The 18425-nt window shown below is 28.2% G+C and overlaps 2 protein-coding genes across 4 annotated transcripts; one reads left to right on the forward strand and one right to left on the reverse strand.

Annotated features, from left to right (window-relative positions):
• Positions 1 to 674: 674 nt before the first annotated feature.
• On the reverse strand, positions 675 to 2483 carry LOC126834852 (KAT8 regulatory NSL complex subunit 2). The gene is made up of 3 exons (XM_050567049.1): positions 2303 to 2483; positions 1732 to 2065; positions 675 to 1671 (listed from the first exon to the last, which is right to left on the reverse strand). The coding sequence occupies exons 2-3, from the start codon at positions 2061 to 2063 to the stop codon at positions 1200 to 1202; spliced, it is 804 nt and encodes a 267-aa protein (XP_050423006.1). The 5' UTR covers positions 2064 to 2065; positions 2303 to 2483; the 3' UTR covers positions 675 to 1199.
• Positions 2484 to 2634: 151 nt separating this feature from the next.
• Positions 2635 to 18254, forward strand: LOC126834850 (E3 ubiquitin-protein ligase TRIP12). Of its 3 annotated transcripts, none has more exons than XM_050567046.1 (36): positions 2635 to 2860; positions 3097 to 3199; positions 3268 to 3387; positions 3784 to 3877; positions 4082 to 4136; positions 4821 to 4929; positions 5005 to 5051; positions 5662 to 5814; positions 5882 to 5990; positions 6326 to 6537; positions 6623 to 6790; positions 6857 to 7044; positions 7707 to 7895; positions 8027 to 8311; positions 8386 to 8556; positions 8939 to 9175; positions 9375 to 9577; positions 10366 to 10513; positions 10849 to 11122; positions 11550 to 11691; positions 12253 to 12437; positions 12835 to 12980; positions 13042 to 13275; positions 13526 to 13714; positions 13803 to 13988; positions 14055 to 14246; positions 14343 to 14542; positions 14658 to 14782; positions 14879 to 15066; positions 15825 to 15934; positions 16023 to 16293; positions 16370 to 16615; positions 16689 to 16877; positions 16967 to 17107; positions 17170 to 17491; positions 17848 to 18254. In XM_050567046.1, exons 2-36 carry the CDS (start codon positions 3147 to 3149, stop codon positions 18042 to 18044), a joined length of 6078 nt encoding a protein of 2025 aa, XP_050423003.1. In that variant the 5' UTR covers positions 2635 to 2860; positions 3097 to 3146; the 3' UTR covers positions 18045 to 18254. The 3 variants fall into 3 exon arrangements, with proteins under 3 accessions (XP_050423003.1, XP_050423001.1, XP_050423002.1); XM_050567044.1 differs by having other exon boundaries at positions 2636 to 2860; positions 10846 to 11122; XM_050567045.1 differs by lacking the exons at positions 4821 to 4929; positions 5005 to 5051 and having other exon boundaries at positions 2636 to 2860; positions 10846 to 11122.
• Positions 18255 to 18425: the final 171 nt, after the last annotated feature.

An 18425-nucleotide genomic window follows, 5' to 3' on the forward strand; every position in this document is an offset into this window, starting at 1 on the left:
AGTCTGTATGCATATCTAGATGGGGAGATTTGTAGATTTTTAAAAACTAAGAAACAGGTTGGAATAATTATTATTTACTATATTTTTGTAAATATAAATTGACATGAATATTTTCTATCGCTGGGGGTCTTTCTAAAAATTTGTCCAAAACGTAACAATCAACAACGAAATCGCTGTTAGGAAAACGGTTTATTTTACTTTTTTGGGTTGTGTGTAAGACATATACATGTGCCGATGTATCCGTGTATACTTATGATTTTGTTCATTAATTATCAACTATTATTACCATTTGATACTTTCCGTATTGTATTTTGTAGTAATATACCAGAAAATAAGTACAAATTAAAAATTATAACTGTTTATGATAATTATTTATCAGGCAATTTTTGTCTGTATGTTCGCTTATACTTTTTGTACAAAATGCATTAATGGACTCATATTTCACACAATTTATTATTTTTATTTCTTTAAAAAAACATTGTTGTGCGAACTATGATAATTGTTACAATTTGTACATAATCATTATTTAAAATCCAAAAATGTTTTAATAAGTTAATCATTCTCTTTATGACGATCTCTAAGAATTTAAAAAATATATAGCATTTGTAGGAATAATAAATATTATAAAGTAGAAGTACTACTTATTAGTAGTAAGCTAATTAATAATGCACAAATAATCGTAAAAAATAAAAAATATTATATTATTAAATTAATTCATATACAACATAGCACAATTCTTCACCTTTCATGTAGTCTCTTACAATTATATATATAATTTTTTCAGTGGTTAAAAGCTGATTGCGGTGTTGCATAATATCCCATCTATATTTTTCAATTAAACACGAGTATTTTCCTATATTCAAAGTTTGACATTGATATAGTTGTGTAACAAATACAGTTTCTAATGTAAATGTTATCACATTATAATACATTAAAGCTTGTTAAATATATTGATATTTTAAATAAAAAAGTACAATTTTAAAGAATAATAATTACATAAATACCAACTAATTTTTTGTGCTCAAGGCCACACAAATAAGCATTATTAATATCCTATTAAATTATTGATAATTAATAATTATACTATTTTTGGAAATTGTCAGGAAAAATATAGTTCCAATTATCTATGTAAATGTTTCTATTAATTCAGAAAGAATCTAATAATAATGACTTGTACAAGTTATTATTTTAAACAGAGTCTATTCACGGAGTAATGGTAATTTTTCATGTAATACACATGTCGTTTTGGCATCAAAATCAATAATTGGCTCCTGACACTTGTTATCGCTTTGAATTATATCACAAGCTCTAAACAATACTTGCTTAGGATCTTTCAGTATATGTTTTTTACAAAATTTACTTTTTGGTAACATTTTTCCAGTGCATTTAATACCCATTTCTACAAAAGTACAATGTGAATGATGTGCTTTCCCTTTATTACCCAATAAGGCAGTTGCTCTAATTTTTCTATCCATAGCGGTTTTAAAAACCACTGCTTCTTGACCAACTGTCATTTTTTGATAATGTTCCAAAAGTTTTAGTTTTCGAAGATTTGAATACTCTTGTTCATTAGACCATTTTAATTTACCTATCATTCCAAATGTCTCCAGGTCACGTTTTTTATTTAACAGATATTCTCGCCTTTTAACACGATATTTGAACAGTAAATATCTGAAAAACATAGTTTTAAATAAAACATTGATTTATACATATTACGATTGACATTCATACCTGTATTCTTGGGCATATAACAGTTGTAGTTTTATGAATTTATTTCGCACTCTACGTACAGCTTCTTTCTCAGATAATGTTGGCATATTGCATAGAGAGTCCGATTTTGTCAAATCTACATCTTCTAATGGTGGAATTTGCTTAATAAAATCTATTGTTACATTTTTTGTTTGTTCTTCTTCGTCCAATGGTTTAGCGTCTTCTAAATTTTGCTTGTATCGTTCTTTAAGTAGTTTTTTAGAGTCAATCTCGTTAAATGGATTCAAACTCTTGTATTTGGTTGCATAGTGACCAAATTCTTTTTTCAAATCTATTTGCTTTTTCCCTTCCATTTCTGTACACAACAACGTTATAAGACAAAAGTTGTATTATAGTAATTATTAATAACTACATCAATAGTATAGTTGAATTTTAATTTTAATAAGCTGAGAAAATATAAGAAATCAGTTGTCTCAAACGTTGGGCAGTGGGTACCGCAGTAGAAATTAACCACGAAAGCGGAGCGGACAGCGGCGTTCGTGTAAGACAAAAGGATTTTAAACTACTGTTATAACTAACATAATTTGTATACCTATATTAATTACTGCTTAAATTTAAACTGTTGGCTGTGTATTGAACGTTGACGCGCAGAAGGTAGTTGATGGTTGATTATAACTTTTTAATTATTGATAGCGTTTACTGTTTTGTCGCGGTAGCAGCATGTTGTAACCTGCATAACATGATACATACATAATATAACCGTAGTCCGTATAAAACAGTACTGCAGTAGTGGTATAATATTATAATATGGTATCCAGTCGATTGGTGACACCCGCCCCAGACCCTACCCTATTAGTACGCATGCGCCTACTCATATGATTTAACAGCTGTTGAATCAATCCCGTTCTTCCATTGTCTTTCTTGACGACGTCGGACTGTTTTGGCTTTTGGGTAGCAGTGGAGTGTTCAGTGTTGTGTTGTTTGCTGTTAGTAGTCCGTAGTCCGTATATGAAAAGTTGATAAAATGGCAATTCGTATCAGCCAACAATATGTGAATAAACGTTTCATAAAGAATGATGATCCTCGCGAACTATAAAAAGACTATTCTATAACAAATATATTCCCCATTACACTAACTTCCGGTTTTTTGGTGAGTCTCGTCCTAAGAAGAAAAGTTAATTTGTGTACACCTAATTAGGTGCTGATTATGTTATTATTGAATTTCTACTAATTAAAGTTAATGCATACATTTATGATCCATTTTTACTTATTATTCAATTTTCGAATGAAATGTTATCCGTTTAGGTATCTACCTAGTTGTTGTAAAAACGTGTAATAATTTACAGCTTAATCGTGGTTGATGAATTCATTATTTTTTTCTTACAGGGATATTTTATTTGATTGTGGCATGATTAAATTGCTTGGAGGTGACGTCTATGGCCGAACAAGCTAGTTCCGCGTTTGGTAACGCGTCTTCTATCAGTACCAGGTTTAAGAGAAGAAATAATATAAATTGATAAGCTAATATTAAATAAATTAATATATTTCTGTCATTAGGAGGGGAAATTTAGAAGGAAATTCTAGATCAAGAATTGGTAGTCGCAAAGGTAACAAGAAAAATACAAATATTCCAGAAGCAGAACATTCTGTTCCGATCACAGAAAATACAGAAAAAATGTAAGTGTGTTTTTGATAAAACAAAATATAACCATTAAGTAAAAAATATTAATAAATTAATTATTAATTTTTTTTAACTATTTAATTTTTAAAGTAGCTTCTTAACAAGATTCAAAACAAACTATTACCAACAAATGTTAATGTCTTATTTTTTATAGTCATTAGTAATGACCCATTACTAAAATTAATAGTGTTACTATCACTGTTATTTGAGAATAATTTATTATTGTTTTAAAGGTAGTAACCAAATTACTATATGGTATTTATTTAATTATTCATAGTGTATGAACCATTCATAACAACTCTCCCTTCTAATAGACACCATTCTAATCGAGTGTAAATAAATAATGTTAATTATAATAAATTAAAAATTTAATGGGATTAATATTGTTTTAGCCCTGTGGATGAATCTGCTGTTCCTGTTCAAAATAATCGTAAAAGTAAATCAAGTACCAGAAATAATCGAACAAGTCAACAGGAACTGATAACTGTAAGTTCTTTCTTGATTTCTTTTATACCTATTTAATTTAGCATTGTTTATTAATTTTTTTAATTAATTGAACGTTTTTTATGTAAATGTATCATTTTGGAAGTAAACAATTTTGTCATTAATTATTATTTGTTTTTAAGCTAATTAAATTTTAAATCAGACTTATTGAATAGTTATCTAATAAATTTGTTTTTATATTTTTAGCAAAAAGAACCTAGTTCAAGTAGGAAGTCTACATCGGTAAAGTCGCCTAATTCAAGTGAGTACATGCAAACATTTTTTTGTTTCAAAAAAAAAATATATATATATAAGTAATATTTACATTAATATTCTTGTTGGTCATTATAAAATTCAACTAGTCATTGAAACTAAAATAAGTACTATACTAGGATATTATTATTTTTTACACATTTTGTGTTTGTATTTATATTTTTGCATAAACTCAAAACGTGGTATAGTTAGGTAATTAGGAGAAAAAGTAAAATGCATTCATGACTTATAATTGACCTTAAAAAAAATTCCTTATAATGTGGTTTGCTTAATATAATTTAAAAATAATTATTGCTTTTCATTATAATTATAAAAATAATAAAATAAAATAGACTATTTCAGTATTTTGTTTTAAACATTTTTTAAATTTAAATTTGACAAATTTTTAAACAATACATAATTTGCTGCAATGTATATATATATTTTTTTTTTTTGCATATTTTATTTAATCATGAATGCATTTTTTCTGTGTCTTAATTATAATACTTAAAAAAAAATTATTTTTTGACTAAAAATTGAAATCCTCACAGAATGTATTAAACATGCAATGTAATGTTTTTTTTTTTAAGAAAAACATTGTTTAACTACATAAAGACTAGGTTGCAAAGTTTTAATGTAGCAATAGATTTTTTAAAAATGTTCTTAACAGATCGGATTAATTATTATGTTATAGATAAAAGAGATCTTGGTGTAAACAGTTTTAAGGATTTAGATTTATCATTGCCAAATCAATCTTCTCAATTTTCTTTTCATCAAACCAGATATAGAGCTACACGTAAAAGGTAGATTTAAAATTATTTTGCTAAATAATGAAAATATATTTTTCCGATAAATTTTGCTTTTTATTTATTTTTTAGTCGTTCTTCTTTACCTGCTGCTGTAGGAAAATCATTGGACTCAGAAGGTACTAAAATTTTAAAAAATACTCCTTTAAAAACTGGTAATATTAAAGTTTCTAAATATTAAGCATTTTTAAGGTACTAAAATAAGTGTTTCATCATTTTTTTTTTATAAAAATGGTACATCAGTTTTGACTAACGTACTGTACGTTTTTAATATTAATCTTTCTTATCACAGTAGGTGTGCAAATTAGGTTTATTTAGTTGTATTATTCAAGAAATAATGCTTGGTTTATTATGCTTACACAAATGTATAATATTACTTTGTTTCCCCATTATACAATATGATAACAGTGTTGTCACACTAACAAGTAAACCTACAATTTATACACTTTCTCCTATGATTTCATGCATTTGAAATTATATGAATTAAATCCTTGCTCCTCAAGTAATTTAAAGGTTCTCTTTATTGTACTCATCTATCTATCTATAAAACATTAAAAAAAAAAAAGATTAATTTTGTTTACATTTATAAGTATACCTTCTCAATTCTTATACAATGTTATACTTCTAAAAATATATACTTTTATTTTAAAGTTAGATACGTAAATTTATTTAACTTATAGATAACAACTGTAATTTGATTAGTATAATTGACTAAGTGTGTATTATTAGGTAACCAGAAAGAAAGACCTTCTGAAAATAGATATCCGCTACGTAGCAAGTCAAAAGTGTCTGTTCAAACTGAAGATACTTCTAACGATAGTCCTGCTCAAGAAACTGAGCCTTCGCCTAACAAACGTCTGAAATTAGAACTTCCTACGCTGGGTAATACATTTTTTTAAAATTTATATGTATTTTATAATAACTAATTTACTTTAACTATTTCTTGTAGGTGCATCTTCAAGTCAACGTAAGACTAGAGAGGAAAGTACATTACGCACGTCTTTACCGTTGCGTAGAAAACGCGGAAGACCAACAACGGGGTCTTGTGCTAGCAATAGGTAATATATAATTACAATTAAAAAAAAAAAATTCAGACATTTTTTGTTAATATCTTATAGACATTAAATCATTTAAATATTAATATGTTTTTAATGTTTATTTTTGTAAGTCTCGTATATTTTTTTAAATATATTTGAGATAACTTAAAAAAATTGTATTTTAAGTTTCCTTTATTTTATTTTAATAAGTTTAATTAATATTAACTGGCTCTACAATTTGGAATACTTAATATCTTTTAATTTTATTACTTTTTTTCTTTCTCCGTCATAGTATCATGTAGTAAATAATAATTATACATTTTTTGCCAGCTCAATTAATCTTATATTTATTTCAGTCGCCGCGGTAATACCAAAGCGAGTGGAAGAGAGGCAACGGAAGTGGCAATGGAAGGAGTGGTTGAAGGGGATGGTATAGCAGAAGGCAATGATAATCTGAATTTGATTCCATCTACATCTAGTTCAGTTAATACCAATACACAAGATATAGCAACTTCTTCTACCACCCCATCAAACACTAATCCATCATCTTCTGGCACACAATCTGGAGGTGGGTGGTCACACTGCTCATTCATTTTTATTATTTAATTAAAATTGTTAGAATGTTTTTTCAACTATTTACTTGATTATTAAAGGGCCATCAGCTTGGAGTAGCAATGCAAGTCATGACAGTGAAGAGGAAGGTGAAGTTGGCCGTTTACAAGCTTTATTAGAATCTAGAGGTTTACCACCGCATTTATTTGGTGCTCTAGCTCCTCGTATGCATCATTTATTTAACCGTTCGATGGGTGCTGCATCTACAAGTATATATAATTATTTACTTTTAAGAATTAATTGTAATAATAATAACAAATTTAACAATCATTTAGCTTCAAAAGCTCAACAGTTGTTGCAAGGCATGCAAGCAACAGGGGATGAAGGACAACAGCTCCAAGCGGTTATTGAAATGTGTCAAATGTTAGTGATGGGAAATGAAGATACTTTAACAGGATTCCCTGTAAAACCAGTAGTCTCGGCATTAATTGTTTTACTGTCAATGGAACATAATTTTGATATGGTAAATAAAAAAAAATTGGTTATTACCTTGATGAAAAGAGTTCATTTCTCTTACTATTAATTATGTTTTTTTATTTTGATTCATTAGACTTGTTTACAAAAATTATCTTGACATTTTTCACAGTAGTATCTTTTTAAATTGATCTTCTGAATTTTGACTCGAGTATTTTACAAATTACAACTTTTATTGGAACTTACACATTGTAATTATTTTATTAATACAAGATAGTTCAAATGATAAATAATAAAACTTAACCAGCTCTGTATAATAGTTATACATGTATTTTGTCATATAAAAAAAATAAAAAATTGGTAATTAATTATGGATGGAGAATTTTTTTTAATGCATGTTATTGAGAAAATTGCGGAAGGCGACGGGAAACCACCGCACCATAACCACTTCCCTAGGATGGCAACTCTTGTCTCTATTAGAGCAAAGAGTTATCTAAACCAACCTGTTAGGTTGTAGACTAAAAAAAAAAAAAAAATTAGTCACTATATAAGAAAATGTAAAAAATAAAAAAAATGAATTGCCTGGGTCTTGTCGATGAATTGTTCCGTATAAAATAATTATTTTTTATACTCATTCAGTATATTTTGTTTTAATGCACAGAATGTGTATACTATTATTCCATAAATTTCTATTCATATGTATGTTGTTAGATGAATCATGCTTGTCGTGCATTAACCTACATGATGGAAGCCCTACCCCGTTCGTCAGCCGCTGTTCTTGATGCTGTTCCGGCCATGCTGGATAAATTACAAGCAATTCAATGTATGGATGTAGCAGAACAATCTCTTTCTGCTTTAGAAATGCTTTCAAGGAGACATGGTCGGTCCATACTACAATCTGTAAGTATTTGATAAGAATGTGCTAAATATTTAAATTTATAATATTTTTATTTATTTAAAAATAAAATTTATGTGGTGAATGTTTTCTTTATTGGGTGTTTTATTTTTAATTGTTTATTATATATTTTTAGAGTGGTGTAGCTGCTTGTTTAACATACATAGATTTCTTTAGTATAAATGCTCAACGAGCTGCTCTTGCCATCACTGCAAATTGTTGTCAAAATATGAATGCAGATGAATTTCACTATGTTGCTAAATCATTACCGTTACTTTCAAGTCGAGTCACTCAACAAGATAAAAAAAGTGTTGAAAGTGTTTGTTTAGCGTTTAGTCGCCTAGTCGACAACTTTCAGTCTGATCCTAGTAAACTAAAAGAAATCGCTTGTGACGAACTATTAACTAATCTTCAACAATTGGTAAATAATAAACACTATAAAATATTTTGTAATATATTAGATAATGGTAATATATTCTATTTTAAATATATTAGGTTGTATCTTCTCCGCCAATTATGAGCTCAAGTACATTCATTATGGTATTAAGAATGATGTCTATGCTGTGTACAAACTGTCCAGAGTTATCACAAACGCTGCTGAAAAATAATATTGCTGATACGCTTGGTTATCTGCTTACAGGATCTCCTTCCCCAGAACTCACTCAAGTAATTTTAATGTATTTTATTTTGTTGAGGGTGGAAAAAAAATGTTTAGAGCCAAAGGCATTTTAATTAAAACAACTAACTAGAGTAAATTTATTATATTACAATGTATGTGTTGTAATATTTTAAAATTTATTTTTGTATACATTATGGCAAAATTTTAATTAAAAAATTACTTGTAGGATTTATTTTTCGGTCTATGTATTTGACGGATTTTAAAATTAATATTTTTATGGAAAGTTTACAACTTTTTCTATAAGGCTCATTGCCAATTTGTTTTATATTATTGCAAAATTAATGAAATTTATGTAATACATATCTTTATTGTACTTAAAGATGTAGAGGTTTTATTGCAATTTAAAAATATGTTTTTACTTTATTTTAGATTGAACTACTTCCAAGAAGTTCCCAAGAACTTTATGAAGTAACTTGCCTCATTGGAGAACTTATGCCGCGTTTACCATCTGATGGCTTATTTTCAGTAGATAGTCTTTTAGATCGACATGGAATATATGGCGCACTTCCAGGTTCTGGGGTATCCCAACAAATGGTTCAGTGGCAATGGCGAGATGATCGATCAATGTGGCATTCTTATACGTCATTAGATTCTCGAATCATTGAGGTATGAATTCAAAACTACTTTGGACAAATTTTTCTAAATTATCACCCATGCTATTGTATAACTTTGCGCCATAGTCGAACCTTTACTAAAGAGGGGTAATTGTTGTGGGGACATTATTAATCTCATATCTACAGTTGGTCACAAATATCAAAACTAATTTCCATGGATTAATGTTAAATTGTATTTTAATAAAATGTAGGTTGCACATCAAGCTGGCGAAGATGAAGTACTTTTAAGCCACGCTCCTTACACAATTGATCTACATTCTATGCGACAAATTAATGAAGACACTGGAACTACACGTGCTATACAACGTAAAGTTTTAACTGTTTCAGCTTCTTTCAACAACAATCACCAAGCAAGATCATCAGCTGATTTGGAATCTTTAGTCGCCTCATTTGGGTAATTTAAATTATTTTTCACCATACTCTTATACTATAATATTTTAATAATTTAGTGCTCAAATAGTATTTTTATTTGTAAATTAAAAAATGATTGGTTGTTAAAAAACAAACTTTATTATAATGATAATTTTAACAACAATGAATAAAAAACATTATGATACATTAGTACACAAAACGCAGTAAATGCATCACCATAATATGTGACTTTGAAGTCCAAAAAAGACTAAAATTTACAAACCCTCAGGTAGGCGTAACATAGCTACGATCTTCCACACATACAACTAAAAACTTTTTTCTCTTGTTTTTTAAACATATTTAAGTTGCTGCTTTTATGTCAGTTTTTACTCAATGTAAAACAGCCAAACTCTACCAACATCAAATATTTTCAAAATTTAATATTACATTTCTTTGTTTGATTCATTTTGTAGATAAAATTGTTCAACTCAGTAAAATCAATAATACATTACTATTAATTTTTTTTTTTTAATATGATTTTTATTTTTTAATAATAATAAGTAATAATGAAAAAACTAAATTACTGAGCATCTTTAATATCAACTTAAATTATATTTTCCTCACAAAATATTATTTATAACCATAGTTTATACTTTTGCTCCTTATGAACATATTTTTTTTGTTTTTAATACCCTTATTTTGTTAAAAAAAATCTTAACTTTTATTTTTAGTTCACTAGGAGCCCTGATTTATATTTATATGTATTTGGTAACTTAACTAGTTATTTTTTTTTTTATACTACATGTCGAAAATTATATTTAAATTTTTTAGTGAAAATGAACTAGCAGGATCATTTGTACGTTTACTATTCAGTATTCTTTATGAAGTTTATAACAGTTCGGCTGGTCCTTTGGTCAGATATAAGTGTCTACGAGCCTTATTGCGTATGGTTTACTATTCTCCTCCGGAATTACTCTCGGTAACTATATTTTATGAAAACTATTTTAAAATAAAATACAACTTGTGTTTGCATACATTACTTTAAATTTTTTAAGGTGATTCAATTAAAACGTTTGTTAAAAGTAATTAATTGAGGGTTAAATTTTTTTTTTTTTATCGTTACAACATAATGGTAATCTTAATAATATGGTATCATATTCCTGGTTACATTTATTTAAAAAATAAACTAAGATGAATGTGTTATGATAAATTAATTATATTTAAACGTTCAGTTAGATTTTTTTATAATGTTTTAAAATGTTATTATAGTATTTTATTTGTTTATACCCTGGTTTTGTAATCTTATTTAAGAAGGTAGTTACCCAAAAACAAATGGTAGCCAGTCACATTGCCGGTATGATGGCTTCACAAGACTTGAGAATAGTTGTTGGAGCAATGCAAATGGCTGAAATTTTAATGCAAAAACTGCCACAAGTCTTTGAAACACATTTTATACGTGAAGGTGTTATGCATCAAGTAAAACAATTGGCAGAAGCAGATATCCAAACATTAGTTAAACTATCTCCGCCTTCTACTTCTAATACTGGAATTGAAGGTCTCCCTGGACCATCTAGAACCACCCAGAACGGTAAGAATATCTTTGTAAATATATAAATACTAAATATTGAACATGCTTGACAGGTGTGGTAGATTAAATGAACATGACAAAAAAAATTTGTCCAAAACCTAACCACCTATATTGTAAAATTTCTTTAGTTACTTAGCTTATTGCTGGTAAATCCATTTCATTTCCATGATGGGTTTATGTTAAATTCTAGCCAAATATTTTAGTTCAATTTATGAGTAAAATATAAATGTATAACAGATTACGTCAGTTGCTACCAAAATACGTATATAGGCTAGTGTATTATTTTTTGTCTTGAGACAAACCCATGGACATTTTTTTTAATTTGCCTAAATTAATGTTTTAAAAAAATACATATTAGTATTTTTAGGAATGCATTGTAATGACTATATAAAATTGTTTTTAAAAGAAAACCATATAATTTTTATAGATAACTCTATTCCTCCATGGTCATTACCCATCGAAAATGGAAATAATGAAGTACAGTCAACTACTGGTGGCCCTGATGGTGAAGGAGATGAAGTACCTGAAGCAACTGTTTTGGCACAAGTAGCACAACGCTGTTCATCAAAGTATGTTTATTTTAATGATTATCTATTAATGTATAAAGTGTTGTTGACTAAAAAGAGACTTCTTTAAACAAATGTCTATATTTAAAAATTTACGAGAAAAACATTTTTCTATTATTTGGATCCTAAAAGCATCCCTTATTAAAAAAGTACACTGATTTCCAACTATCATAATATTTTTATTAAATCTTCTTCTTTATGTGACATACTTCAGTCTAGCTGGGTAAATAAATATGGATAGGTCAAGTAAAATTAATTTAAAAATTCAAACAAACAGATTTGATTTTAATGTGTGTTTATCAGATGGGGTCAGTGAAACTGTGTAAACTTATCTTTATAGGTATCTAATCATACAAAACCATAGTATATAAATACAGCATAATGAACAAGACATTTTATTTCAATTATTTACTATTTTGGGAATTAAATTATGTACAATTTTTTAATATTACTTCTTATTATTTTTATCATGTATACTATAATTGTTAAATTGTTAATATAGAAAATGTTTTTTGTTTTTCAAGATAATATAATAATAATATTTGTACTTGTAAAATATTTCAGTCGAATTTCCGAAGTTCTTAAACGCAATAAAAAACATAATAAAAGACAATCTGGAAGTACTCCACGAAAAAAAGGAAATCAAGACGAAATTAGTGATATTCAAAATTTAGCTAGTAGTAGCGGTAGTACACTTTCACCAAGTTCAGCACAAGCCATGACACTACATGAATTTTTTATATCAAAAGGTAATAACAATTTGTTTTATTTATTTTATATTTGTTATTTTTTTAATTAAAGCTATAGTTAAATATTCACATTTGTGATAAAATATATTCAAGCACTTACAAAAATGAAATTATAAGGTACACATTCATGTTAATCATTGACTTTTAATAATATACTTAATAAGATTATTAAGTGCAAAACTATAAAGAACAGGTACGAGTCATACACAACCAGTTTCATAAATTATTAAGTCTGACTGTTAAAAAAAATTTGATTATTTATGAAACTGGATAATAGTTGCCTATGTGCAACAAGGTATACTTAAAAGTTTTATTAATAATAAAACCACAGTTAGCCATTATTAAATCTATCTTTATTTTAAAAAAATAAATATAAAACAAATAAATAATTTCTTAGGTGGAAGTTCAGCCTCAAGAGCAGTTGGTGTTAGCTCTTCATCAAGAACTCGTTTTTCAAATTCAAACTTAAAATCAACTTCTGGTTTTCTTGCATCGTTAAATCCAGCCAGGTTTTTAAGAAGCACAGAAAGAGCATTTTCAAAAGTAATTTTGTATTATAAAAATAACTATAGAAGTGTTAATTGACTATAAATTTGTCTTTTAGGAATTGAACAAGAATTCTAATATGTGTGGCAATGGATCAAATTCTTCGAACTCTGCGTCAAATATTAGTGTAATAAATCGAGAAAAAGCTCGATTTTGGGTGAAAGAAAGAGCTCAACATTTCTTAAGCTCTTATGACAAGAATATAACCGATGAGGAAATGGACAAGGAGAATGGACTCTCTGACACCATTTTAGTTCGCCTTACAAAAGCAATAAATAAATTGCAGAATGAAGTAAGAGCATGTTATTATACTATAATGAGTAATGATTTATTGTTCAGTAGTTATTATTTTTTAAGTATAAAATAAAAAGAAGTCTTAACAAATATTTGAAAACGAGTACTTCAATTTTAGTTAAATAGTTTGCATATGATAAAAAACATTTTAGTTGCTAAAAATCCATACTTGTAACCAACTGTTGTATAACTTATAAAGTTATACTTTTAAAAAGAGTATAAACAATCATGTACATTTATTTATTTAGGGAAATGAAGATATAAATGCATTACTAGAGTTAAGGGAAATTGTCCTTACATCAGATATATCATCGTTTGAAGTTAATCATAGCGGCTTAATACGATCACTGACTGTTTATTTAACTGAAACCACTTTTGGATTAGATCAAAGAAATGAAAGGCTACGCAAATTCCTTCATGTTTTTACTGGATGTCCCGTAAGTATAATTTTTGTCACAGAAATCTTACACTTTTTTTTTTTTAATTACCAAAATACATATAAGACTTACGAAAACATTTTTACAGCTTGACAGCTATGAAGCATTTACAAATGATACACATAATATAAAAAATAGTAGACCTTTTTCTGCGTTGATTGGAAAATTAGGTAGTTGTGTTTCACAATTGGAACAGTTTCCCGTTAAGGTACATGATTTGTCAACAGGTGCAGGAAATAGTGCTCTCAAGTTCTTTAACACACATCAACTGAAGGTACAAAATATCATTAAATAAATTGGTTTAATTGATATTAATATTGCAATCATGTTTTCTGTACAGTGTTTGTTGCAAAGACATCCAGATTGCAATAATTTAAAACAATGGAAAAGTGGTACTGTTAAAATTGATCCGCTAGCTCTAGTACAAGCTATTGAGCGATATTTAGTAGTTCGTGGATTCTCTCACATAAGGGAAAACAATCAATCCAAATCAGATGATGATAACAGTGATGATGATATTGATGATACTTTAGTAAGTTAATTAAGTCATTATTATACAATTATTTTAATTCTAATTTTAAAGTCTAAATTGTATCATTTTGATAATGTGGTGTGTACCTGATTTTAGGCAGCTGTTGTTATTGGACAAGGGTCAGCCAGGCATAAATTACAATTTCTTATTGGAAATCATATACTTCCTTATAATATGACTGTATATCAGGCAGTTCGACAGTTTTCTACGAGTAGTGATATGGAGGCTGATAATGAATCTGAACTTCCTTTAGGATCTGCAGGAATATGGGTTCAAACACACACCATATATTACAGGTATATCCACTTATGTTACTCAAAAAGAGAAATAGTATCAATATTCACCCTGCATGTTTGATTAAATGCTTATTGCATTATCATTTTTTGTTATTTACTATAAATATAATTATAGACCGGTACCAGAAGATAATACTGAATTACACTCGCCAAAACCTTCTACCAACTCTACTGGTAAAAAAGGAAGATCAAGTACACACAAAAGTACCTCTAAAAAGATAAAAGATGAATTGTGGTTAGGTAAGTAATTACTTACCTTACAAATTTGTGCTAATTTAAAGTAATGATTGTAACTACTTTGATTTAATTGTTCAACAATATTGTTCTTTATTGCAGAAGGCAATGTTTCTCCAGTGAAGTCTCCACTAGAATTATATCTTCAGCTTTCGTTACCTGATTATGTTCAAATTCAAGATCCCTCATTGCCTGTGCTCAGTTTATTACGAGTATTGTATGCCATAAATCGATACTGGACTTCTTTGTATCCCACACAACTTCATAATAATTCAATTATCCCATTTAACGTGAGTATATTAGTAAGTTGGAAATGTCGATTGAACAAGGTGGAAGTGTTAAGAGGGCGTCGCACCGCCCATTTTTAAGGAGTAAAGTATAGGCAATTTTTTACAAAATCTTAATTTAAAGGTTAAACTGTGATGTGTAATTATTAGTTAAAAACTAGGACTCTATTTTGGTAGTTGATTTATTTTTTGGACTATCACAGCATCCTTGAAAGTGATTTAAAAATGATTTTCCATCTCTACATGTTTAAGCAGACTGAAAATAACTCACTTAATTTTGGTTTTAGAGTAAAAGCACCCATTATAAAATTAAAAGAGAACAATATTCCGGAGGGCAAGACTGCGTTTTTTTCATTATTTCAAGTATAGCGCTCAATACATATTTTAGAAATTTACGAAGACTATTTTAACATTTTTAAATGATTGTAACTTTTCAAAAACTGCATTTTTTTTAAAAAAATGCACCGTTTTGCCCTCCGAAATATTGTTCTCTTTTAATTTTATAATGGGTGCTTTTACTCTAAAACCAAAATTAAGCGAGTTATTTTCAGTTGGTGTAAACATGTTTTTCACCACTGAAAATCACCGGTGCGACACCCTCTTTAAGCACTTGCTTAAAGAGGGTCTCTGATTCTCTGTTAAAGACCGTCTCTGGTTCACACACTCGTTCAAGCATGACTCCATTTATTAGACAATAAACCGTCAAGTTAAAAGGAGTCGCAACTATTTAAAATAAAATTTCAATAATTTTTTTTTTTTAGGAATTTATAAATGTTAAAATATCAGCCAAAGCGAACCGACAACTTCAAGATCCATTAGTAATTATGACAGGAAATTTGCCTGGTTGGCTTCAACAAGTGGCTTCAGCGTGGTATTTACATAATCCTTATTGAAATATATTCTATTGTTTATTACTTATTTAAAATTACAATTAAAAAATGTCGTTCTTAATTTATTAGTGCGTTCTTGTTGCCGTTTGAAACTCGACAACTACTTTTTTATGCAACTGTGTTTGATCGTGATCGAGCTTTACAACGTTTGCTAGATTCTAGCTCAGAACTTCAAGGTGCTGGAGGTAGTAACAATGGAGATATGCATGAACGTGTAGCGCCACGTCTTGATAGACGAAAACGTTCTGTAACTAGATCTAATATACTTTCTCAAGCTGAAGCTGTGATATCTGAAAATGCCTCTTCACGTGCATTACTAGAAATACAATATGAAGATGAAGTAATATTAAAAATACTTAATGAAATTATTTAAAATAAAAATTGATTTTATATATATGTATTGTTATAATTTTTAGGTAGGCACAGGTTTAGGACCTACCTTAGAGTTTTATGCTTTAGTCTCTAAAGAATTACAAAAGGCTGAGTTAGAGTTATGGAACAATACTTCTAAAACTGAATCTGACACCTATGTATTTACACCTGAAGGGTTATATCCAAATCCATTATCTCGATCAACTAAGCAACCACATCAAGTTAAAATCAAATCGAAATTTAAATTTTTAGGAAAATTTATGGCTAAAGCCATTATGGATTCCAGACTAGTATGTATTTTTATATGTAGCTACTACCATTGAATGTAATAAAAAAAAATTCAATTTTAACACCAATTTTCAGTTGGATTTACCATTAAGCATATCCATGTACCGCTGGTTAATAGGTCACGAGAACTATTTATCTCTTAGTGATCTCCTTTATATAGTTCCTGATGTTTATAATACTTTATCTCGTCTTCATGAGCTTGTGCTTCTAAAAAGATCAATTCTAGTTGATAACTCATTAAACGATGAACAAAAATCAGAAAAGGTAATGGGATTTATTTATTTTTTATAATGTATACTACTTAGTACTTATATTAGAGAAAAGAGTTTAATAGTAATTTTTTTTTCTTTTAGATAAATAAAATCACTTTAGATGGTAGCTCCATTGAAGATTTAGGTCTTGATTTCACTCTACCAGGGCATCCATCAATAGAATTGCGTAAAAATGGTCAAAATATAAATGTTACAATTGAAAACTTAGAAAAATACATACAAGTAAGAATAAAATAAGATTTTGCGATTTTTGAAAAATTATCATTTATAATCTTATCTTACAGCTGGTATGTCATTGGTATTTACGTGAAGGGGTTTCAAAACAAATGGAAAGTCTCAGAGAAGGATTTGAAAGTGTCTTTTCACTTAAAAGGCTTGGTCAATTATTTTATCCGGAAGAATTAGAAGCAATATTTTGTGGCCACACAAGCCCATGTAAACATTGGGACGTGCGTATGCTTTTAGAGGCATGCCGTTTAGATCATGGATACACAGCAAATTCTAGGGCAATCGGTTTTCTTTTCAACATTTTATCAGAATATGATCATCAGCAACAAAGAGACTTTCTACGATTTGTTACAGGCGCTCCTCGACTTCCTGTTGGAGGTAATAAATCATTTTATACTAGAACTTAAAAACTGAATAACTTTTAAAAATATGGAAGACATCTATTTCTGATGGATAAGATGATAATAAATTTTAAAGTTAACTTGATATTTTTATTTTCTTAACATTTTTAAACTTGTGTGGAGCCATTGGATAAGGTAAGAAGTGGTGAGAAAGGAAATAGGAAACTACTACACTATAAATCCCCTTTCTTTAAAAAATAAATAAGAAGTTTATTACAAATTTACAATCTGAATTGGTTAGTTGTGAAATTTATAAACTGATACGTTGTGGTTCGTATGGAGAATTAAACTGGTCGTTTTTTTTTTTAATATTGTGATTTCGTTTGTTTTCAGGTTTTAAATCTCTCTCTCCAGCTTTGACCATTGTACGGCGAATTTTTGAAGATAATGATAATCCAGACAATTACTTACCATCAGTAATGACTTGTGTGAACTACCTCAAATTACCAGATTATTCCTCAATAGACATAATGCGAAAGAAGTTACATACAGCCGCATCTGAAGGACAACATTCTTTCCATTTATCATAGTCATGTAAAATTTTAAATGCCGATTGAAAATAAAACTTGTCATAAATATATTCCACTTATGATTAATTAACTTAAAAAAGAGCAATATATTTATATACGTGCATATTAAGTGTATAATACACTTTTATAATTTATGATTTGTAAATTTAAATATCTATTCTTAAATTTTTTTTCTTGTAAATATTATACATATAGCAAATGCAAAGTTTATTTTAGAATTAATTTTTATTGTATGATCCAAAAAGCTTGTTTAGTGCTAAAAGTTCATTTTAGATGTTATAAGATTTAGTTTTCTTTTTCCAAGGTGTGCAAGTGTGACTAGCACAAATATCTATTAGTTCATACATATATACATATGTATATAAATATTTATAAATAAAA

This window comes from Adelges cooleyi, unplaced genomic scaffold (genome assembly GCF_023614345.1).
Source record: "Adelges cooleyi isolate 19-005CV unplaced genomic scaffold, UGA_ACOO_1.1 ACOO_flye_CR_arks_rails_tigmint_CR_PRNA_21, whole genome shotgun sequence".
In the NCBI taxonomy this organism is placed as follows: Eukaryota; Metazoa; Arthropoda; class Insecta; order Hemiptera; family Adelgidae; genus Adelges; species Adelges cooleyi.

Excerpts from the sequence above, each read along its gene's own strand:
- LOC126834852 (XM_050567049.1), bottom strand. The coding sequence starts at position 2,063 with ATGGAAGGGAAAAAGCAAATAGATTTGAAAAAAGAATTTGGTCACTAT. Across the intron at positions 1,672-1,731 it reads TTATATGCCCAAGAATACAG|ATATTTACTGTTCAAATATC; the intron begins GTATGAATGTCA and ends TATGTTTTTCAG.
- LOC126834850 (XM_050567044.1), top strand. The coding sequence starts at position 3,147 with ATGGCCGAACAAGCTAGTTCCGCGTTTGGTAACGCGTCTTCTATCAGT. Across the intron at positions 5,991-6,325 it reads GGGTCTTGTGCTAGCAATAG|TCGCCGCGGTAATACCAAAG; the intron begins GTAATATATAAT and ends TATTTATTTCAG. Across the intron at positions 14,543-14,657 it reads ACACACACCATATATTACAG|ACCGGTACCAGAAGATAATA; the intron begins GTATATCCACTT and ends ATATAATTATAG.